Raw genomic sequence first — 25,009 nt, forward strand, 5'->3', positions numbered from 1 at the left:
GACATCATCAGAACACATTCTTGAATGGAACGGTCCCTCAAACAGATGGAAAAGTTAAAGTTAAATTGTGAATATTCTTATTCCCACCACCTAGATTCTACAGTTAAACATTATACTATATTTGCTTTGTCACATATTTTAATTTGTGATTGGTCCTTCTTAATTTTTTGTATGCATTTCAAAGCAAGCTGCAGGCATCCATACACTTCACCCCTAAACACATCAGCATGCATATCATGTGTAGTTTTAATTTTGACGTGCTTAGAGCTATCAGATTTGCTAAGATTCTGACATTGATTTTAGTGGTGACTAAGAAGAGATGGTAAGTTGAATGAGAAATAAGCTCTGTTTTCACACTCGGGGGAGTTTTCGTTTCTAACTACCAGCAAATATACAAACATACATATCACAGCCCTTTTACCCACACGTTACATAGTCACATTGTTTGTATTGTTGAAACTTGGAAGACCAACTTAGGAAATAGAATCGAGGGTCTTGTTTATATGAGTGAAACCAGAGAATTAAGGTTGAGGATAGTAGGGCAGAAGGTTAGTGTTAGATACTAGAAGGCAAGGGGAAAGAGATTCAGAATCAGGAAGTTACCCACGGGTTAAGTCTAGAGAGGGTTTAGTGGCTGTTTATATTACCTAAGGGTCACAGATTTAATAAACACTAACAATACATATAGAGGGTTGTTCAACTAGTAGTTTTCATGTTATATTCCATGGAACACTAGAATCCATAGACTGTTTCAGAAGTTTCACCAACATTTGAATTACATTTTTAAAGTGTATTGATTGAACTGTATAATAAACTAAAAGAAAAGGAAAAAAAATGACATACTCATCTGTTTTGTAGTAAATTTTAACATTCCCGATTGACTTTAAAATAAGTAAATGTTATTAATGTCAGCTTAAAATAAAAAATTTGAATAACACTTATCTATCATTCATCAAAGCCAGGGTAATATTTCTGTTGTGGGAATAAAGACAAAAGATCTGCAAGACTATTACAAAAAAGCCATGGTGTTAAGACTCTGGCCTGCAAAAGCTGAAGTTACACTTTGGTTTATAGTTACCATGAGCACTTATCCATCTGTTATATTTAGATTTTTTTCTAGTACCTTTAGAAATCTGGAAACAGATGACTATTGCTTTTAACTTGAAAGAACCATAAAAGGGTAAAGGTAGTTAAGAGGCTGAGACTGGCTCCAGTGTCATCTCTCAGATGGGGCCGTGTGAATGGATTAGGGAACCTTCAAAAAGCTCTAACTGCTCAACATAAGTCTGAAGGTCTGTTGTGTGATGTTGCAGTTCATTATGAGATTTTCAGGCTTCTTTGATTATGCCTGAAAAGCCCTATAGTGGCTTTAGCAGATTTCTTTCACTTAGAAGCTGTGGTACTCATTTTGGTTCTTTCATTCTAGATTTATGCCACATTCTGTGCTTGTAGTCTAAAATGCCTCTTGGAAGCCAGTACCTGCTTGTGTGTAGCTGCAGTCAACTAAAAAAATTGCTTATCTATATTTTATTTTCCCCTAACATTTTATTATAAAGATTTTCAAAGTCGAAATGATTTTGCAGTGAATACCTGTATACCCGTCATTGAGTCTGCCATTAAAAACATTTAACTATACTTGTTTTATCACATATCTACCATCTCTCTATTCATCCTTCCATATTATTTTCAGGTGTATTTCAAAGTAAATGTAGATTTCACCAGTTAACTTCATATATTTTACACACTTGGCACCTGGCTTTTCAAACATTACAAAAATGTGCCTCAATTATCATAGAGTCCTGTGAGAGATGTAACATAAATGTCTCTTTTACTGGAGGGAAAATCAGGTGACTTCTTTTATTATTTTTTTAAAGTAATATTTTCTGGAATTCTAGCATGGAGTTGGAGAAGAATACTGGCTAATTTATAAATATGAAATTTTTTGTCACTCAGACATCGCTGACCCCTAATAAAAAGGGATATATTTGTAAATTTCGTTTTCATCATTGAGAAGGGAGCCAAATAACTTCCAGTTCTTATAGAGAGACAGGATCATCTTTACAAGTGTTATAAACATCAAGTGTTGGTCACTCCAGCAAAAGCGATTGCATTTAGAAAGTAGAGGAAGAGTTAATTGAGGACTAAATTGGCCTATGCTGGATCCAATCCCAAACCCTGGTGTCAAGGTGTTAAGTGCAAATTATTTTTAAAAAAACACAACACTCTTGTTACAGTGGAACAGTGAGATGAGGTTGGAGATGAAAGATATTAGTATATGGCTTTTGCCCTCCCTATGTTCTTGCAAAGCCCAGTCGTTGTTCCCTTTATTCTCAATCCCCAGAGTCATGTCCTAACACTCTCTCTTGGCCCAGGGGGTTGGCTGGAAGTCTTCACTTTCACTCTTGAGTTAGCTGGCAGGAGATTCCTTAAAAGCATTTCCAAGCGGTTTTTTCCACACCCTATAGGAGCTAATCCTGCAATTTCTACTTCAGTTTCAGCTGCTGTTGCTTAAATAGAAACAGATCTCCACTATGTTCCCAATCTTTGGACCTTCCAAGAAAATTTAATGTATAAGAACAAAAAGTTAGAACAGAAAAATCTTTGGAGACAGGGGTTAGGTGGGGCACATGAGTGGGGAACTTGGCAATTAGATATATTTTAAATGTGTCAGTAGAACATGAATTAATATATATATAGATAGAGACAGACAGACAGACAGACAGAGAGACAGAGAGACAGAGAGAGAGAATGAGAGAATTTACCACCACCACCCCCAGACAGACACACTACCATTCAAAACCCATGAAAATACTTTGGCTCCATGGAATAATATGTATTTTGGTCTTGGAAGAGACTATTGGGTTGCAAGGGTTTGATCCCTCTACCACTAACTTGCCCTTTGATCTCAGAATGACTGATTTGTTCTGTGGTGGTTTCATAAGCACTGCTAATAAAACTGATTTACTGCATATAGTATATAGAGAAGTTTAAGACTATCTAGTTGCCATTAAGCCTCAAGTTTTTGGAATTATTTTATTAATATTTTGATATTAACATTCAAATTTAATATCATTTGAAAGTGTTGTGTGTATAAATACTTTATGTTCTATAGTTCATATATTCAGTACCACTCTTAATTAAATGACATTTCCACAAATCAGTTTAGAAGATTCATTTTCTTACTGCAAAATGTATTTAAGACGCAAATTGATCATACTGTGTACTTACTGCTAGCAGGAAGGTGGAAAGTGTCCTAGATTTATGATTAGGACAGGTGATAGTACTCGAGCTTCTATTCTTAGTTTGACCTTGCTCCCCTCCCTTAAGGCAAGACATTTAATCTTTTAATGTCTCAGTTTATCCACCTATAACACCTGTAGTCTTATTTCATGAAAACAGTACTTGGTTTTTATTTGATAGTATTTGAAGACTTAATGTAGAATGTGGCATTGAAGGTTGAAATTACTAGGTAGAAATTATTTGTATGTCGAATGATAATCTTGACAAATTAGTAATTACTACATTTAGAAAGTTACAACTCTGGAGGGAATTGATATTCGATATTGTTGTCCTGTGTGTTCTAAGTTACCACCATAACAGTAGGAAAATAAACTCTTGTCTTGGATGTCTTACAAAAGGATTAACTCACTTCTTCAAGTTGTTACTAAATCTCCAGCCCTTTTGACAACAAAATTAAAAAAGTGCTCCTTGTTTTACTTATTTTTTCTGGAATAAAAGTCTTCTAGCTAAACTTGTCTTAAATTTGTTCTTTTATTGAGGGCTTTCCAAGTTATTCTCTTTGTAAAGAGTGAAGGATAAACCATGTCAGTTACTGGAAGCAACTAAAATTACCCTCTACAAATAAGTAGAGGAGTATGCTTTTAATTTTTAGATCAAAGCAGAGAACTAAGATTATGTGGCGCTTATTATGCATTTGTCCCTAGCTACTTACTTATGCCTTTGCAAAGAATCAAGTATTAACTAAATATCAAAGGGATTACATAGCTAGACCCTAAGTAAACCTAAAATACCCATATGACTATTTTTTTCAATTCCGTAGTCTTCAAAGTTTGGACTAAATTGAGAGAGAATCCCTATCATGGACATTGTGAGTCTTTTCACAATGATCTGCTACTATATTTTTATTGTACATGATAAATATGTATGTTTTATTGTGAAACTTGAGTGAGTCATGTGAAAAATTAAATCCACTTGAAAAATTGAAAGACATTACCTACTTAAATATAAAGCCTGATTTATATACAGTTGACCCTCAGGCAACATAGGTTTGAACTGCCTGAGTCCAATTTGTAGGTGAATTTTTTTTTCAATAAATAACTGTAAATGTACTTCCTCTTCTTTATGATTTTTAATAACATTTTCTTTTCTCTAGTTTACTTTATTATAAGAATACAGTATATAATATATATCACATACAACATATGTATTAATCAACTGTTTTAGTAAGACTTCATGTCAACAGAAAGGTATTGGTTAAGTTTTGGGAAGTCAAAAGTCATAGTTGGATTTTTGACTGCACAGGGAGTTCAATATCCCTAACCCCTGCATCATTCAAGGGTCAACTGTTATGTATATATTTTTCATTTATGAATATAATATTTTGATATTTTCAGTTCATACATTACTTGGACAAATGATTTAATTTGGTTCCTAAAACAGTTCTATAGCGAAAGTAGTATAGGTATTAATGTTCTCATTTTATCAGTGAGGAAGAAAAATTAGCTGATGAGCAGCTCACCAAAGTCAGGGATTCTATCTGAGATTTTTTATTACCTGTCTATTGCTCATTCCTTGAGTTACAAAAGAATAACGTCAACCAAACATTCACTGTTTATTAAATAAAAGCTTAAAATTCATTTAACTCTTAAGACTATTGTCTGAATTTAGTTTTACAAAGTTAACTTGTGATTGGTTTTGTACTAGCTAAAAATATTTTAAAATAAAATGCACTGTTTCAGAACAGCATTAGTCTCTCCTCTGTATACTTCCTTGTCCAATGTGATCATTTATACAGGCTTCAGTGCTGACTCATGACATTGAATGAGTACACCATTTGAAGTGAATGAAAATTGGTTTTGTGATTTTTATAATACCCCTAGTTTACCACACTGAATTGCTACAACGCTGTGACTGACAATTCCAGTTTTAACATCTGAAAAAACATAGTCGATAGACATACTTTTAAAATGATTTACATATATTAAGCTGATTTACAAACCTCAACCCCTTCTCCCAAAATCCAAAGAGTTAATTTTTTACTTATTAGCTATGAGATTGGAGTGAGGGTGCTGGTGACATTTATTTTTCTTGTTCTCCATAGAAACAGGGTATTATAATCTAAGTTGGTAAATCAGTGACAAATAGAACACAAGTCACCTGGCTTCAGTTAGTTATGTTGCTATCTTTAAAAAGTGCCTACTTCAGAAAAGATTGATTTTGAGATTACAGACATTGAACTACTATAGGGTTAATTTAAAACTCTGATACGGATAGAGCTGAAAAATCCCTGACAGGTTTGCATAACGAACGAGTATGGTGTTTTGTTCTCCCAGCAGGCAGTTTTAAGGTCAGACCTATGACTCAGAGCTGTGCACTTGGTTGGTAATAGGCATCATTGACATGTTGCCAGTCTAATAGTCCAAAAGTGCTTGTGCCCAGCTCAGGTTGCTCCGTTATCCCCAGCCGAGAAGCTACCTTTCACTATTTTATATAGTATTTGAAAGTCAAATACCATATGTACTTTGTAGCTTTTCAGCCTAAAACTTGATGAACATTAAGTGCCTCCTTATTTTTGAGAGGTTAATCCTCCATCGCCACTAGTCTGTCATGGTCTGGCATTGCATGATCATATGTGTACTTTGTCAAGATAAGTGTTTTACTGAGGTTATTGTTTTATAATTCATTGGCGAGGCATTGTGGTTTGGTGCAAAGAGCACTAGACTTGGAATCAAAGGCCATTTCCTGTCTGGATGGCTTATTAACTGAGGGTAACCTTAGCATAGTTGGCATAGGATTTCCATGGCATCTTCTCCACAAGAACAAAAATAATCTGCCGTTTCAGTAAGTTTGGGTGGGTGCTACCCAATCCTCTTAAGATCCTTTCATCTTTTTCCTTTTTCTCCATTCCCTTGTAAATCACAACTCTTGTTCTTTAATGCAGCTGACCCCTGCTAGGTATTAGAGGAAAGCAATCTGATTAACTTACTATCTTTTTTAGTTGGTTCACTCCATTGTTTTAAACTTTTATATTCCTTACAGCATTGTTTATAATAACAGACTATAAGCAACTTAAATGTCTTTCAACAGGGGACTGTGGAAGTAAATTGTAGTATATCTACGCAGTGGAATGCTATGTACATGTTACTAAAGCAGAAACTTTTAATGTGCTAACATGGAAAATTCTCTCAAATATATTAGAGAAAAGGCAAGGTATAGAAGAGTATGTATAGTATATCACCATGATGTTTTTTTTAAAGAACTCTATATATGTGTGTGTGTGTGTGTGTGTGTGTGTATATATGTATATATATATATATATATATATATATATATATATATATATATATAGTTAGCTATTTTTCATATGCCCAGCATCTCTGGAGATGTTAGACACCGGTATCATTAGTTACTGATGGAAAGGGGGAAATGGGTGTCTGGGCACAGGCAGAGGAGGAAGACTGTTCACTATATACCCTCTCGTACCTTTTCAAAAATACATATTTAAGAAATAAATCCACACGCACACCAAAAGAATGTTCACAGCAGCATTATTAATAATGGCAAAAAAGTAGAAACAACCCACGTACATTAACTGATGAATGAATCAAGAGAGTGTGGTATATTATACAATGGAATGTTATTTAGCTGTAAAAAGGAAGTGCTGAGTACTTATAACATGCTAAGTTAACCAGTTATAAAAGGTCACAGCTTTTATGATTACATTTTTATGTAATGTATAGAATAGGCAAATCTATAGAGATAGAAAGTAGATTAGTAGTTGCCAGGGGCTGGGCGGAGGGGATAGGGAGTGACTGATGAGAGGTCCAGGGTTTCTTTTTCGGTGATGAAAATGTTCTAGAATTAGACAGGGGTGATGGTTGCACAACTTTACGAAAACTACTGAAGTGTACACTTTAAAAGATGAATTTTATGGTGCCTAAATTATATCTCAATAAATAAAAACAAAACAATGAACAACTTTCTTAAGTTTCCACCTAATATTTCCACTGTAAAAATATTTTGCATAGTATCACCGATGGTACCAGAGGACTTTATATCCTTTAGCTCCTTTCACTAACATCCAGTGATCTTTTCATTTTACAGGGGAATATTGTTAACCCAAATGAAGCCCTGATTGATAGAATTTTAGCCCCCCCCCCAAAAAAAAGGAGTTTGAATTATATGGGATTGAAATGTGGTGGCAAGCTTTCCCCAGACCTTGCCGCTAGGAGAGAAGCCTATGGGAGTTTTTGAAGGAGCCTCAAAGACTCTTTAAGATGACTGTAATTTCTTTCCCCACAACTGATCCCAGAGCTGCCCCTTTCTCTATCCTGCCTCCCTGGGCTGGTGAGCCACCCTTAATCTCTTTCCTGTGTTGTCCTGGGTGGAGCTGAGTCTCAGGGTTTAAGGAGACTTTCCTAATAGGGGTTTAGCTTTGGGGCTCTGGGGTGAGAGATTGGTGGACCTGACAATGCAACTTCTCTTCCCATAGTCACTAACTGTTCATAGGTCGTTGTGGATTGTTGTCCAGTAGGACAGTTGCCATCATAGCATGTGGCCTGTCCACAGGTTGGTTGAGTACCAGTCTTCTGTCAGTTTTCCCAACTCCAGGTACTTTAACTTGAATTCATCTTGGGGTGGGCATGATCACAATGTATCTTTGGTCAGGAGTTGGGTACATGATACATATTTCATTTTTCCACCTCTGAGACCTTTAGGCATTACTGTACTCACTGAAGCTAGGTCTCCCAACAAGCAGCCTTACCTCACGTAAGCTGCTGAGTCCTTTAAGTGACCTAATAATACAGGGTCTCTCATATCCACGTCCTTAGCATTCGTTCCAAATTAACTCACATAATGTAAAACTAACCTGTGTTCTGACTGGAGCCACTGTTCTGATGGTATAGGTAACCTCTTTTTGTTGTTGATCATCATAGGCCAACTTAAGATCAGAGGCATGAACCACACAGGTGGCAGCCTCATTAATTAGTCACATCACAGCAAGCAGTATGTCAGTCTAATCCATTGGGCTCACTGGGCCCTTACTTGGTAGGAGGGATATAGAGAAGAGCCTTCCTCATCCTAAGACTGAGCAGGTGACCTAGATCTAGCAGGTCTTTTATTTGCTCTAGAGGATCAAAAGAGCAGTGTTTTGTTCTCTCTATGTCTCTGTCATCTGTTCCTAAAACCTCCTTATCCATGTGGGGGTATATAGCGCTCTCCTCTGGGCTGTTCCGCTGCCAGAGGTCGATTCCTCTGAGTTCCCAGGACTTTTAGAATTGCTCTCTTGTGCCCCAAGCATTCTCAGGCCCATAATCCTGACAGCTGGACTCTTAGCCAAGATCCTGAGCTCTTATCTCTTTTCCACATATCCCCTGTGAACTGCTAAACTTGATAAATTCCTCTTTTGCAGGAATCTGCTACTTGGGACATTCATATTTTTAGAATGTAATTGAATAAATAACATTTTGTGCTCACTGTGTACTAGCCACTGTTCTAAATGTTGCAAATGTTTACTATTTTATTTCTCTGAACAACCCTATTTATATATGTGTTATTGAATCCCCATTCTATAGGTAAGCAAATCGAGTCACGGAGAAATTGAACTTGCTTGCACACAACCAGTAAGTGGTGGAGGCAGGATTTGGTTCTAGACATTCTGGCTCTAGAGCCCATGCCCTTAGCCACTACACTGTATTTCTTTGAAACTTGATAAAATAGATATACCCATATTAAACTCAGGGAAAATTCCATATTATTTGTCTTAGAACAATGTTAGTGGTTCATCCGGTCTCATATAAGATTGAGACTACAATACCTTTAATGGAAATCTTCAAAAATAGCTGTGATTCAGTCTAAACCATTTTATCTGAATTCCATTGGATGCAATTATCACCATTACTCTTCATTTAGTTTACCATACCTTCAACAATCTGGTATTATTTACACTAGGTACATATTTACGTATTTGTTTTCTTTGAGTATCACGCTGCTTGAAAATGAACAAGAAGGGTTGGGATTTGAGGTAAATGTGATATAATATTTCAAGTGTATGACCTTTGGTGGCTTCTGCCACTTCAGCTGCATTCTGTTTGCCGATCTTCGTATTACTGTTGTTCTGTTTATGTACTTGCTGCCTAGCATGGCAAACATACTGCTTGACTTCAAGAGCTTTGACACTACTCACTCGTGTTCCTTGATTGTCCTTTTTCCGGCAGATCCTCTGCTCCTCCATCAACATGGTCTTTATCTCTCTTAGCTCTGTATGAACTGCAGCTTCTCAGTTATGTCAGCTGAAGTTTATGGGCTCCTTGACTCCACTCTTGCTATAGCATGAGAGAATCTACAAAGTTTTCATCAATAGATCATGTAGCTGTCCCTTAAGTCTCGAACTCTGTGTCCCAGACACCTAGTCTCTGCTGATGATTATCAGAAATCAAGGGACCATGAACCCAATTTATCATAGACTGTGTTCTCAGGTGTTACATTGTCATCAATAAAGAACCCTTGCTGGAAGCAGTTTGATATGGTGCTAGGAAGAGCACTTTGGGAGTTTGAACACTTGGGTTCTAGACCTGGAGCTGCTGTTCATACAGGGAAGCAAGTCATCTTCACTCTCTGGGCCTTAGTTTCCCCATCTGTAAAATGAAGTGGTTGGACTAGATGATATCTAAGGTGTTTCCAACTCTATAATTATGAAGATGGAAGCACCCACAGACCCCCCCCCATCCATTATACTCTGTCCAGGCTGTCAGAGAAAATAAGCTATCCTTTGGGGGCAGTGACCACATGTCAGGCCATACACAAGATCGCCCTGGCCTTTACTTTGGTCTTGTTGCTGCTGTGTTTTCACATAATAGTGCCTGTCCTTGCAAACAGAATACCTCTTTTCATGGAAAGTTATTCGTGTTTGCTGTCAGTCATGACTCACTGTGGCAGCCACCCTCCTTGGTTGTTCTTGTGAATACCTGCTTCAAATCCAGATTAAGACACTGCTCAGGTAGACATATAATGGCCCTTGGGGAAATTTAGCAGATGGGGAAACCGAATGAGGCTTTTATCTTAGGTGCTTTCAGTCCTCTAGAAATCTGATTGCCCCTTGTATCAACCCTATTACCTAACAAAATCTAGACTTTCTGTGTGACACCCCGATCACTCCTTGATCTCTTTCCTCCTCTTGTGCTTCCACTCCCAGTTCTGTGCATCATGACCAAGACCCAAATAACAATCATGAGTATTTCCTACCTTTACCCTGAAATCCAGGCCTATCTCCTGTTGGGGAATTGAAAACACCAATGCATAATAAGATAACGTGTTAATTACTGTCATTTGGTAAATGAAGACAGTTTATGTTATTAGTTAAGAACTCACACCAGGAAGCAGGGCTCATAAAGTACTACGATAACACCTTTGGTCGAGGCAGTTGATCTCTATTAGCAGTTTTAAGAATGAAGAAGTAGAAACTTATTTGATTTTGCTTGTTTTTTTTTTTCCTGTTATGGATATTAATCAGCTGGGTAAATTAGAGACGAGGGTCATGGCATGTTTAGCCCTCAAGCATCTATCACAGGTTTGAAATGTCCATAACAGGTGGCCTTGGTGAATGCCAGGACTTAGCATGATTGAAAGGGTGTTTTGAGTCATGGCACATGGCAACATGGAAATAAAACAGATATGTCTCAAGTAGGTGGTAGAAATAGACTGGAAGAGAATTTTAACACCTAAAATATGACAAAGATTTATCCCTACCAGCTTCTCAATTTCATGATACATTCATTTTCCTTTGATCTGAGATTCTGTACTTCTATTATATGTTTCCTTCTGAACTGCTGTTTCCTTCTATCATTTTTTCTATTTTCTCTTTTAAATGACACTTAAGTTTTTTTAACCCAAAATCATCATAGTGGATTGCTTTGAAAGTCATTTGTTCAGTGTTGTCCTGATGCTAATATCTGATTAAGGGCCCATAAAAATATATATAGGATGTAGTTGGGATAGTTCGTACATCTTGGTGAGAGTCTCTTAGCAGTATAGGAAGGGGCCAACTTTGGGGACAAGAGACATTTAAAACTGTTATGAATCATGGAATGACATTTCCAAAAATGAAATGGCAGAGGCTATGGCATATATTTAAATTCCTAATCTCTGTTGAATGTTACAGGGAAAGCTTTCTAAGCTCTGGTTAATTGTGAAATTAACAAGTCCACTGGAGTGAATTAGCATTTTTCAAGGTGCTTCGCTATTTACGGGGTCCTGTGTTTCATGTATCTTACCTCATTTGTAACAGGTCTTTCCCTTTGCTCTGAAACTCAGAGACCCTTTAGGGAGGAAGAATTCCAGTTTTGCTTTCCTTTGGATCTTGCATGATGAAATCGCCCCTCAGGTGGTTCAGGGGGCGGGGCTCTCTTGTCTTATTCTTTGATGGGTACACCCTAAATTGTGACATTTAAGCAGTGACTTTGCAAGATTTGACTTGTCAGTAAGAAAAAATACTCTTCTTACCCTAAAGATTGACAGGAACCTGAGATGGCTGAAGCTGTACTGGCCTTTTTCTGGCAAGAACTCATAGGACAAGAAATACTCAGGAGAGCTCAGCACCGAATCCCATCATATCATAGTGCATGACTGGATACCTTAAGCTCGCAATTGGAGTCACTCAGTAAAATTGTTGGCAGAGGGACTAGTAGCCCGACAAAATTATATTGAGAAAAAACTTGCCATGTATTAATTTATTGGTAGTAGGCACGAGGATAAGAATAATGTAAAAAAAAAATGAAGATCAAACCACTGATAAATCCACAGAATTCATTCCAGATTCTTGTAAGCCTCTTGACTCTGGCCATGAATAATGGCCAGTGATTGTCTGAATAAGTTTTCAGCCATTTGGAAATTTCTTCAGTAAAAGAAAAATATAGTAAAGGGAGAAGGATGACCACAAGCCAAGCTGTGAACAAGGAACTCCTGAGGCGTGGGCCAACTAGGTCACTGAATTTGCTGTGTTTGACTCTTAGGTTGCACTACTTTGAACTTTGGAAGTTTGATCCTCCCAGTGGTGTTTCTGAGGTAGAGAGTCTGGGATTATGATGAGGGGCAAGAATCTCCACAAGTGTAATTCCATCATAAGCTCACCGTTAGCCCCATTTCTCTCTTGGCAATTTGGATCCCATTGGGTTAGTTATTGACATCTCAGAAAAACCTCATTATAAAGCCTCAAATAAAGTGCTAATCTTCCCCAACCCAGCCCTGCTTCCCAAATTCCCCATTACGTCCCTATCACTAAGAATCACCACATCAGAGGGATTGCCAGCTCCTTCCCCTCCGATTCATCTAACCAGTCCTTTCAGTCCTGCCCCACAGTGTCCCTTATATCTCCTTTCTCTTCTGTGTGCACTGTCATTGCTCTCATTCATTCAGTCCACACACACACTTAAGTCTCATCCGGACAACCACAATATGCTTCTAGACTCTTCCTGCCCCCAGACTCCCTTCCCCAAGATCCATTCTTATCACTGCTTGCATTACCATGATCTTACCCTTCCCTCACACCAATTACAAAAATAGCCCCCATACTCTGGGTTTCCCTGCCTTCCTAGCTTGATGTGCCACCACTTTCATATCCTATGCTCTTGCCCCTACTGGGCTGCATCCTACTTCTGGAGCAGACCATGTGTTCTCACACCCTTGCTCACACTGTGCTTTTTCATGGAATTCCCTCTCCTCATGCGAAAGTCTTCCCCGTTCTTCAGAGACCAGATATCATCACATTCATCAGGTCTTGTCTGATCCCCCCAAACCTGATACAATCACTGCCTTTGATAAATCTGTACCACTTTATATTAGCCATTTGTATATTGATCTTAGTACATTTGGAAGGAAGGACTGTAGTATATTTTGAGCAGCAAAATATACTATACCACATAGTAGGACATCTGTTCAGTAAGTATGCATCTTATAAAATAAATGAATAGATGGGGTGATATCATCTACAGATGGGGCCCAACGGTAGGTTAAAATGTAACTGCTGATTCCACATATAAGTGATATGTGATTTTCAACTTTTTCTGTCTGGCTTATTTTGCTTAGCATGATAAACCTAAAAACAAATGATCAGGACAAACAAACAGAGTAGTGGACATGGACAATAGACTAATGGTTACCAGAGGGTAGGGGGAAGGAAGGAAGGGGAGGTAGATGGGGTAAAAGTAGTCAAATATGTGGTATCAAAAAGAAATCTAACTATGGGAGGTGAGCACACAATGTAAATATATATATGCCTTACTGTTAAAGTATACAGCTGAAACTTAATGGATTTCATTAACCAATGTTACCATAAAAATAAATAAATTTAATTCATTAGAAAAGTAGAACCCAAATAACAGTAAGAAACTAAAAAAAAATGTACCTGTTGAGTAGTTGGAAGACAAGCATGTGTAGATAACCTCTGAAGTAAATGGCTTTTAGAGGATCACATGCAAGAGAGAGCTTAAGACTTTTGATGCCTAACAGTGACTTAAAAAAATCATTCTGATGTATGCTGGAGTGTGAAAAACTAAAGTGTCTGAAATGTGGCCTTCAGACACTAAAACACACCAGTCAGCGCCACCAACAGTATATAAAGGCACTTTGTAAACAGTGCAGTGATTATTAAGGATATTAACATCGTACTGTTAATGCATAATGAAGTTGGCTTAGATGCCAATGAACCAGTGATTGTTCTGGTGTGTGCTAAATAACCATCAAGGTTTCTGAACCAGTGATCCAAGACAGGGCAAAATTAGCAGCTATTCTTACTGATAAAACTGGTTTTCACCTCACAAAGGGCCTTTTATGTTTTGTTTTTGTGAAATTTGTAGTATCGTGATTTGAGGACATGGATGTGGGGACAAATGTCGGAGCAGGCAGTGGTCACACTTCATGAAGTTTTCAGGAAGGCAGCGTTAACCTGGTTGAAGTACTTTGCTGATGGAATAGATGCTGTCATACGGCTAAGCTCCCAGTGCTTTGTTGTAGTTAATGAATTAATGGTCAGGAAATCATTCTCTTATTTTTGTGCTTTTCTCTTGTGTTTCAGGCAAAATAGATTTATGTTTATTTGCTAACTTCTTAAGGCTGTCAGTCTGTCCATATTCTATTGTTTGTTTTCAAAATGATCAGATGACTAATGGAACTACTACACTTGCTGAAAGAATACAGCTCCTGGTACCTGGCTTGAAACTAGAATTGACTTCCTAGAGGAAAGCATGTGACACTCCAAGCTTATTGTTCACAGCACTATAAGAGGGGCATTTAAAAATACCTTGGCTCTATCTAAAAATATACCTCACTAAAATCTAAAATTTTAGGTTCAGAAAGGTTCGTCATCAAATAAAACAAGAACGTTTCCTTGGGGTGAAAAGTTTAAGTTTATTTTAGGGGTGTGGTATTGCTCAGAATGGCCAGTCTTTCTGCCATAATTGTAATCCAGCTGGATAAGAAAGGGTAGAGAGGCATGGAGGAGAGCACAGTGTCACTTCCCTTCTTTTCCAAGGCTTTTTTTTTACATTATCATGTAATAAATTTGTCCATAACATCCTGGCTTTCATTGTTATTTTCCAGCTAACTAGGAGTTACTGACAACTTCAGCTATCTTTAGAATAACTTTTCACTAAATGCCTAGAAAATAAGAATTGTGAAACTCATTCATTCGTTTATCCATGAAGCATGTTTTGCTTCCCTGCTATATGCTGGGAATAAAACATATGCCCAGCCCTCAGCCTGGTAGGAGAGAGGTGTGAATAGAGCCGAAACCAGTGGCATGCACTAGATGAGACAGTGTCTTTAAGGTAGTGAACCCAGGGTCTGTCCCAGAGCGAAGGTTGACTACCTTCTTTGCAGTTCAGTGGCCAAAGCCACTTTTAAGGTTCCAGGTGGAACTATGTTTTGCTTCTGTGTGAGGCTTGATTAACACTTTTTGCTTTATTTAATTCATTTTTTTTCAACAAATAGTTATTGTGGGGAACTAATTGGGAAGAGAGTAGGGAGCTCGGGGGCAGGGAACATGGTTGCAGTATTCAATAGGATGGTCAAAGAAGATGTGACTCAAAAAGTGACTCGGAGCAAAGCCTTGAAGGAAGTAGAAGAGCAACCATGAGAGGCTCAGTGCTGAGGAAATCAGTGTTGGGACCCTAACTAAGGTGGGACATGTCTCCAGAGTGCATGGGACAACACAGAGGCCAATGAGGTTGGAGTCGAAGGGATGAGGCCAGAGAAGGAATAGAGCAGGGGTCATAGGGGTACTTACAGGCTATCCTGAGGACCTCGGCTTTTCCTAGAGCTTCTTCCTAATGGCCAGCCTCCAGCCATTGGATGGCCTGTTGAGCTATTACAGCATGATAGGTTGCCATCTTCATTTTCATCCATATTTTTACTTTTATTGTCCTTGACAGTAAAAATCAAAAGCAAGAGATTTTGTTTGTGAGACAAAACCTTATCTTTGTGTACATAGCAGGTATACGCATGTATGTCTGTCCTGTCCTACTCTGTCTGACACTGAAGAGATATGTGGCTAGAACTGTTCTTTTCAGTATTTCTGCTGTCTGTGGTACAAATCAAGGAGGTGGTAGATAATACCCTTGATATTTATATTCATAGTGTCTAATCCCTTTAAATTATAGTGGTAGTAATATAAGTCTATCTCTTATAGTTACTTTATTGTTAATAGCATAAAAGTGAGTTCTTTGCAGGGCAAATGCAAACTCTTTTAGGCATATAAAGTGGGTTAACAAGGGTGGCTCAGCGTTAAGCTATGCCAGAGCTGAGTCCAAATTTTATTCCAGTACAAGGATGACTTTCTATGTGGCCTCTCTGGCTCTGGAGCTAATTTGGATGCTGAGTAGCGCCACAGGTATTTATATGTAGTGTTTGGTATTTTTACTGGGTCCTATTCTTCTCCCTTGGATCACCTAAAATGGTTAAGAATTTTCTAGTGGGATTAAGGCTGTGATCTCTGGGGAGGGGTGGGCCATCTGCTCTCGGTTATTTTTGTGTTAGCTGCTTCCCCTTAAATGTATGTTCACAAATGAGCCACAGCCTTCTCAGGTGGGGTTGAGGGAGGACTGGTCTAGGTGCTGCTCCTGAACTTGGTCTCTGAACCATGGCTTCCCATAGACACTCAGGTAAAAGCTTCATATTCTTTATCTTCTCTTGAGCACAAGTTTGTTAGGGCAGTGAATCCATCACACTTTTTGATGAAATGATTTTAGTCTCGTCTGAATAGTAAATAAGACAAAGCTGGTCTCTGTTCTGTCCTTCTAATGATGCTTCAAAGATTAAAGATTATTCTTAATCAAGTAAAATTAGCAGTTGGAATGGCTTATTTTAAAATATATATATAAATAGTTTACTTGTATATTTTTCAGGACATCTTATGAAACTATAAGAGATTATGTGAGGAAAGAAGAGTTTTTTTGGTTAGAAATTTTTCATTATTTGTAAGATACAAATTATCTTGACAGTGCTTTAAGTTGAATTCAAGGTGTTTAGAAAAGGTCAATTGAATATGAAACTGGAAGGAAGAATATGTATAACTAAATCTGTAATGACTTACCACATATCTTTCCTTTTTCTAAACAATATTTTCAGTCTTCCTGAAGAAACAGCTAGGATCCTTTTGATATGGCACTTAGGTTATTAATTGTTCTGATCAGAAAAAGGGGTAAAATTTTTGAACCTCAAGAACATCTTTACCAGGAGAGTCTTCTTGTTTTGTAACCTTTTGTTAAGGAATCCCTTTGGCCATGAATAAGATGCCAGGGAATAGGGGTCAAAGACTGAAGGATGGGCAGTCTCCTCAGAAAGCCTGGTTTTCTCAACTCAGCCTTCTGCCTGTCTCTCCTCCAAAGCCAGGAATGTCACTGTTGCTCTGTTGCCTTCTGCCTAAGTAACGGTCACTTTCTCAGAAACCAGGCACTTTGTCCTGTCCCAAGCTTTCAGATTAAGGGACAAAGTAATTATTAGTGGCAGTCTTTTGGGAAAAAATATTTTTGAAATTCATAATTGCCTGCCAATATCTAAACAATGGAAACAGTTTCAGAAATGTCTCCTTTGGTATTTTAAAACAAATATGCTGCAATGGAATTCCCTGCTTTAATGAATCAATATGCAATGTCTCCCTTATTCTGAAGTGTTCAAAACCTTTCTGTTTTCCCCTACCACCACCCAGGAGCCATTTTATAAACATAGTACCACATGCCTGAGATTGTGGTATTGGCTAACGTACACATTCTCGGGGTATAGGCAAACTATTCAGCTGTACCAGTTGTTCCAGTGAGCCTTGAATGCATGTTAACTGGTAGAGTAAGTCTCCATTTTATTTACTAATTAAGTGGCAGAATAGGCAAATAGTATATTTAAAAGGTGACATAATTATAGCACACCGACCTTGGGTTTTCAATTACACCAAATCCTAATGTTATTCTTGCTTATATAAATCTGGAGGCTATAACTGTGAAAGTCCTCAGAAAGAAAATTCTTACATTACCCTGGGCTTTGTATGGACAGAATTGGATCTGAATCCATTTTTAGTGATCATCCACATACTGAGAGGACATTTCAAGGGTAAGAATTTATACTTTTGTTACTGAATAATTACAGTCTGCGAAATTATGTATATTCAGATCCTTTACTCTTTGGCCTTTTAAGTTGAAGATCACGTGGGGGTGACATATTATACAGCCATTAATTCTCTCTACCAGCCGTTACCCAGTGGATTACACACCCCCAGCAGTCTGTTTTCAGGGCAGGGATGAAAAATGAAATGGTGGGGTGAGAGAGAGTAATCAAACTGCATTGGCTTCTTAAAATAACTGAAGAATGGTAGTCAGAAGATTTGGTCAAGGGTGAAGCTGAACGTTTTGTACTTTTAATGACTACCAAATGACTGCCTACTACTTCATCACAACTAGAGAAACTAAAAACACATATTCTGTTACTGCCAGGTTGGAAGCACTTTTTCCTATACGGAAGAAAGAATGTGCTGCACATAATATGTGCAACATTAAGAAAACCTTCGACTATGGACAGAATAGCACTAGAATAGAATCTGGCTGAGTGCAAGTTCAATGGCACATATTTTTTTTGTTTAATAATCTCTTCAACCCTCATGATACCAGATATAATCTAAACTGTTACCTGTCTATCAGTGATCCACAAGAGATTTATATTGTGTGGATATATTTATATCGTGGATATAAAAACAAGGGCTCCCCCACACACACACTAAATGGAGCATACAAGTGAAGTTGCAAATAACATTGAATCATTCTGTACACATTCTGTTTTTAAGGGAAAAAAACACTTTCTGATTTTCTATGAAATTCTATGAAAGACTACTTTTCAGCTGTGACTCATGAATTCTGTCTCGTTCCAGCTATTTAGGTATTTATTCTCAAATGTCTGACGACATCTCCAGGTGCGTGAGCATGTCTGTTACACAAGCGTCCTATTCATCGGTTAAGGCTCCATTCCATTTGTTGAATGTTCCATTTGTTGTATATTGCAGGAAGGCAATATACCCTTTCTTTAGAAGCCAATATTTATACTCAGAGTGACTAAAATACTAGTATGTTGGACTTAGCAATTAACAGACCAGAAATAACCTGATTTTTTTTTTTCCTTCTGGGTTGCTATTCATTGTTTACACTGTACATTATACCATTTCGGGAAAGCACATAGCTAGAAAAATGCTACCTAGTCATAATACTCACTTTTTCCTTAAATATTCTTATTTTGAGCCACTTAGGCATGAGGGGAAAAATGAACATTAGCAAGAAATACGCGAGAAAATACACATAAAAACACAAGCAAGATTATTAAATACATATTGAATCTTCTCTAATGAGAAGTTTATAGTAGAAAAAAGGTTGCAATGTTATATTACTTGTATATGTGCACAGTTAAATCAAAAACCAAAACCTTTTATTGAGATTTTGAGGTTTATGTAGGCACCTCGTAGCATGTTGGATGTAGTTCAGGAATTTTCTGAAAGAGGAAGCTTGTTTATTAAGTGAAGAGTGATGTGTGTTTGAAGCAGGCATAGCAAGAAAATCACCCTACCATCTTGGAGTAAATATTTAAAATTGGATCGCCCAGTCACATTTGCAACTCCATCTAACCTAATAAGTCTATACAGGACTCTCAGTTAGATGTCTGCACCTTAACATCACAGGAGCTTTCCCCTACTTTTCTAAAACAGAAATCTTTGCTATAAAATGCTTTTAATAAAAAAGAGGTTTTAGAAGCTTAATAGTGGTGACTTATCTCCATATGTCAATCAACAGGCATGTACTATGTGACTCATGTGTACAAGGCCCTGGATTAGGTTCCCAGGGCTCCTAGTGTATTGGCAGACTTTTCTGTGATAGAGAAACCTCTTTACTGTGTATGGGTGAGGGCCACACTGTGAGGTTAAAATTAGTCAAAGAGCTACTCTAGAGCAAACATGGCCTGGAAAGCTACGGGCAGGAAGGGAAGCGGCACTGCAATAGTATGAATCCAAGTTTCATTTAATAATCAATGACATGCCCTTTCCCAGAGAACAGCAATAGGTCAAGACAAACAGATCTGGAAGTTTTGGAAGGTTAAAGGCTTTGGATTTCACGTACCAAGAAATTGCTAAGGGGATAAAAATTATTCCCTAAGACATAAACACCTAAGTATATGTCATTCAGTAAGGTTAAAGAGAGCCCCAAAGACGAGGTAAATGCCATCTTAGTTTTTCTCTGTTCTCTTACTTCCAACAAGGGGAAAGGAAAGGGAAAGGAAGGAAAATACAAAGCTTCTTGTTTCCTCTTGAAGTCAGAGATTAACTATGGCTCATTTTGGCGGAGCCCACAAATCAGGGTATTTGCTATATTTTTGGAACCTTTCAACGTTGTCATTTTTAAGCTGTTTTCTTAGAGTTGTTAACTTCTTTGAAGATAAGCAGTAACAATATTTTGCTCTTGTACACATTGTCCATATTTTATGTGAATTTTTGACATGGTAACTATCTTGTCAGCGGGAATGTATTACTGCAGCTTCCTCCTAAGCGCATTGTGTGGTGATTTGGAAGAGTTTTGGATCAAATAATCATAAGGTTAGAAAAACACGAGGTAAGCTAATTCAGGTTGTCCAGAATTCCACTTAATTGGATTTATTGCAAGAGTACTAAAGTTCACGAATTTGCCATCGACATTGTTAACATGCTCTAAGTATTTCCAGCCTGTTTACTTATTAGGCAATAAAATCTGCATTCCTAGAAGTGCCTATCTTATCTTGACAAACAAGTGTTTCTATGCATGAGAAAGGCTTTCAGTTCATGGTGGAAATCAGTTCTAAAAGGATATGCCCTTTGAAATCTGTCTCTCCATCTGGACACAGGCTCTTTGGGTGTAAGTGTACAGCGATGGGAAATATAAGATGACCCTGGATTTTTCACACTGCAGAAAGGAAAAATAATAATGCCTGGAGTTAGGGCCCCAAAATACCAAGAGGTGGGAATTTCCTTAATGGTGCCATTAAATTGGAGTAGATTCGTTTAATTTTCCTTTTGCTTGGTTTAAGACCCTGTGCTATAGGAATGATAAAGTGGTGAGCAACTTCATTGACTGACTCCATGTTCAACACACTCTGGTACTTCCATGTTCATTGGTGAGCCATGGATTATTTCATCATCTGGATGCCTAGAAACTCTGAGGGAGTCGTGTTCTAGAACTATGAAAGTAATCAATGAAGAACTTGGCTTTGGTAAAATAACTGAAAGTATATATTTTAAAGTGGTAAAGGCTTGGCAGGTAAGATCTCTCTGGAACTGTGAACCAAAACCTCTGAATACCTCTAAATAGAATTCATTTGTTTTCCAGTGGTTTCTCTTTTGTGTGACACTAATACCTGTATTTTTACTGTAAAACTAGGACTCAGAAATAACATGAGATAAGATTCCCTTAGCTGGGACTCCAAACGGTACTTTAATATAGAAATATCTGGAATCCTTTCTTCTTTGAAAGACACCAAAAGAGAGTGATATTAAAATGGGTAGGGTTCAAAGTTTTTTTTTTTCTAAATAGAGTCTTTGGTATGGTCCAAGAAGATAATCTCTGAAAGGCTAAACCAGCTAAGGTTACTAGCCACACAGGAAGCCAGTGCTGTTTAATCTTATCGATTCTGATTTCCTACGAAATGGCGTTTAGGAGTCACTGATAATTTCCTGGCATTTATTGTTACTGGAGATTTATTTGGTTCCTCTACTCAGCTCTTAATAAGAAAGCAAATCTTTGTTGAATGCACAATTTCAATATGAAAAAGCTAATAAGACAAGCATTTTATGTGACATGTGAAGGACCAACAAGAATGAATTAAGGAGAGTGATTTTCAGCATGCTATCACTGTGACAGACACTTTTCTATATGAACAGAGGCTAAAGGCAGTTTAAAAGCTGCCTTACATAAACAGTGCATAGTTCAAGGAGATGGACCCTGGTTTCACCAGGTCTCTACTTTTCATTTCTAACACAATTATGTAAGGGAAGGAACATCCTGCTTTCCTTTTGGGGTGAAAGTGCCACTAAGAACCATTCTCTGGTTGCAATAAATCTCTGAACTGTGACATGATGTCTCACATAATTGTCTTTGTCCAAGAATGCCACTTATTTGCTTCAGTCATCAGTTCTATGGAGATGAGGGGGCTCTGTCTGTGTTCCAGCATGAGTAGGAGCTGGGCTGGCCCAGAACATGATGTTTGTCAGTGGTCCGATTCTGTCTGGGGGCTGGCTTCAGAAACTGACCAAATTCTAACTGACAGTTCACCAGCCTTCACTGAGGCGTGGTCTGAGGCACAGGGTGTGGTTTCCTTAGCTCATGCTCTGCTATTTGGTCGCCTATGGCAACAGGATCCAAACAACTTGGACATGTGTTTGTGTATATATATATAAAAAAAACTGGGAATGAGACCCAAAGTGAGAGTTGGGGCCACCGAGTTAGTGGAAGAGCTGTGGTAAGTACTGGGCAATTAACTGCTCTTCACTTCTCCATCATTCTTTTTCTCTAAATTACACTGGGAATGTCTGCTAGCACAATAACCATGTTTGTGGGTAGTTGGAGAAAATAGTATTCATTCTCGTGTTTCCTGCACAAATTAAATAATTGCTATCGATTTGGCCATGTAAATTTCTTTTCCAGGGAGAGAGGAACAAGTTAGTATATGTTTAAAGAAGTTGAGAGTTAATAGCTATTCATATTTGGTACCTTTTGAGTAGCAGGATTAACAGAGTGCCTTAGCAATGCTTGTGATTGCAGGCAGACCGTCTAGGGTCAGGGATGGGTGGGGGAGGGGGACAAGGGGGATTGTTCATATGAAAGCAATGGAAGGGGTTCTTGAGCTTAACATTTTTTGAAAGTCATCCTCCTCAGATTTTACTTTAAAATTGCAGTTTTTAAAACAGCAAATGTCCTAAGTAGTAACACTTCATTGATTTTATCTATCTATCCTCATTCCCTTGAACGAAGGGGGACTTGATTTTGGCGAGTTACAAAACTGCACATCCCTGTGACAAGTAATTCATAGTTGCAAAATTTGCTAGTACTGATTGAGAATGCTACTTTTATAAATCCTCTGTTGCTTGATTGTTCAGGTCTCAAAAGTCAGTAAACTATCTTGGACAAAATTCCTTAAGATCATTCAGGGATTAAAAAGTGTTCTGCCATATTTAAAGTAAATGCAGACGTTTTGAACAGATTAATATGGATTGCTTGTATGCCTGGCATAGTCTAGAGTCAGCAGTACATTTTTCTTCAGGCGAACTGAATTTTACTGACAGGAAACTGAGACTCCAGAGGATGCTATTCCCCCACAAAACAAGTTACGGAGAATGAACTAGAAACTGGCAGAGACATTTCTGGCTCACTATTTAGAACGCAGCCCTTAAAGCAGAAAGTCTGGGTCCCTCCCTCCCACAAGCCAACCGAGCCAGCCAGTGTGTCACTGGGCCGAGCATCTCTCTTCTGAGCAGCTACTGCATGTAGACTGTGCCCAAAGCTGTGTGTCCCTTTGTGTAAAACAACTTCTCTCTTGCCTGCTCCATCACACCCCTGCACTGTTCACATCACTGCTCAGATTCATCACAAAGCCCAGGGGCCCTGTCTGGCCAACACAAGCTCTGATTTACTTGTCCTCATCAGTGTCCTATGAAGCAGCACAGTGGGATATGCCACGAGGGGTGTCTCTCAATTCCCCAGGGACTTACTAGCCATTGGCCTTCTGGCTCCTGGGAAGCTACTGTCAGGGGTTCTTTTTCCCAGGAGTCATAGTGAAGTATCTGTTACCTTGGCGCCTGCAGCCCCTGCACAACCTCGAGCAGCTGTCCCGGGGAGCCTCTGCAGTGAAGCACGCTGGCCTTTCCATTGGTCATTTGTTCTGCCTGCTTGCCCCCACAGGTCCTTCCAAGTACAAGGTGGGCACCATGGCCGAGAAATTTGACTGCCACTACTGCAGGGACCCCCTGCAGGGAAAGAAGTATGTGGAAAAGGATGGCCACCACTGCTGCCTGAAGTGCTTTGACAAGTTCTGTGCCAACACCTGTGTCGACTGCCGCAAGCCTATTGGTGCGGACTCCAAGGTAACTGGTCTGCACATGGGGATGGGACAGGGTGGTTTTCCTGCAGCTGAGACAACAAAAGCCCGCCTTCTGCTGAGTTCTCATCACTGTGGCCACCTGTGTGGAAGGCAGGGCAGGCAGCTGTCTATGTAGGGCTTGGACTGCCTGGCGCCGAGGCACATGCCAGCTCTTTTGGTCGTACTCTTGTTTCAGGAGCTTTGAGTCTTCTATCCTCACCTCAGTGTCCCTCACATTACAAGAACATTCACCTTGGTGTATCCCCGGGGTGTTAACAGTGGTGTCATCTCAGTAGTTGGCCCCTGCTCAGCCCCCACCCTGTCACTCACAGCAGCCCGTACCCTTCTGCTTGGTTTCCAGGAGGTGCACTATAAGAATCGCTACTGGCATGACACCTGCTTCCGCTGTGCCAAGTGCCTTCACCCCTTGGCCAATGAGACCTTTGTGGCCAAGGACAACAAGATCCTGTGCAACAAGTGTACCACGCGGGAGGACTCCCTCAAGTGCAAGGGCTGCTTCAAGCAAATCGTGGCAGGTACTGCCCACACTCACTCCCCGGGGCGGCCAGGGAAGACACCTGAGAGCAGAGATGGTGGGGGGGCGGGTTGCTTGTGAAAATGGGGCTAATAATGCTACTGTGAGCTGCTCTTAGCTTTTAGCATATATATGCACGCATATATATACGTGTATACATGCGTACACATATATGCTCGCACACACGCACACACTCGGCAACTAAAGACCACTGGAGAGAACTGTCTGTGGCAACAGAAGGAAGTGAAAAGTATGTAGCACTTTCTCATTTGGGAATAGTAAGTCATTGAAGCATGCTTCCTCCTTAGGGTATAACTCTGGGTCAGCCAGTCCCCTAGGGAATCTCTAAGTCCACAAAGGGCATGGGAGTGGGAGTGGGGACTCAGGCATGTACTCCTCAAACACTACATCTGGGGTCCCCTCTCCACCAGATCTGGGTTGGCACACCCACAAGTAGGCCACTGTCGAGAACCCCTCATGAGTAGGTTCATCAGAAGCATGGGGCCAGTAACTGCAGGGCCTGCATTCCCTCACCTCTGGAGAGCCCAGGGTGGGAGCCGAGTGGATGCAGACCCTGCAGAATACACTCAGTGGGGCTATCCAATTGTT

At 39.0% G+C, this 25,009-nt stretch overlaps 1 protein-coding gene across 10 annotated transcripts in view; it reads left to right on the forward strand.

Annotated features, from left to right (window-relative positions):
* The window catches only part of FHL1 (four and a half LIM domains 1), a 57,832-nt gene that overhangs the window by 29,298 nt on the left and 3,525 nt on the right, over positions 1-25,009 (forward strand). For 6 of the 10 annotated variants that reach the window (XM_016127508.2, XM_016127499.2, XM_016127498.2 and 3 more), the window contains exons 3-4: positions 23,688-23,869; positions 24,227-24,401. In XM_016127508.2, the coding sequence (XP_015982994.1) occupies positions 23,714-23,869; positions 24,227-24,401 (331 nt within the window). In that variant the 5' untranslated portion in view covers positions 23,688-23,713. Of the gene's footprint in view, positions 1-15,909; positions 16,395-21,077; positions 22,249-23,687; positions 23,870-24,226; positions 24,402-25,009 lie in introns of those variants that run through there. The other 4 variants (XM_016127497.2, XM_016127509.2, XM_016127506.2 and 1 more) reach the window with 4 other exon arrangements.

The sequence above is a fragment of the Rousettus aegyptiacus genome, unplaced genomic scaffold (assembly GCF_014176215.1).
Source record: "Rousettus aegyptiacus isolate mRouAeg1 unplaced genomic scaffold, mRouAeg1.p scaffold_m13_p_9, whole genome shotgun sequence".
Classification (NCBI taxonomy): Eukaryota; Metazoa; Chordata; class Mammalia; order Chiroptera; family Pteropodidae; genus Rousettus; species Rousettus aegyptiacus.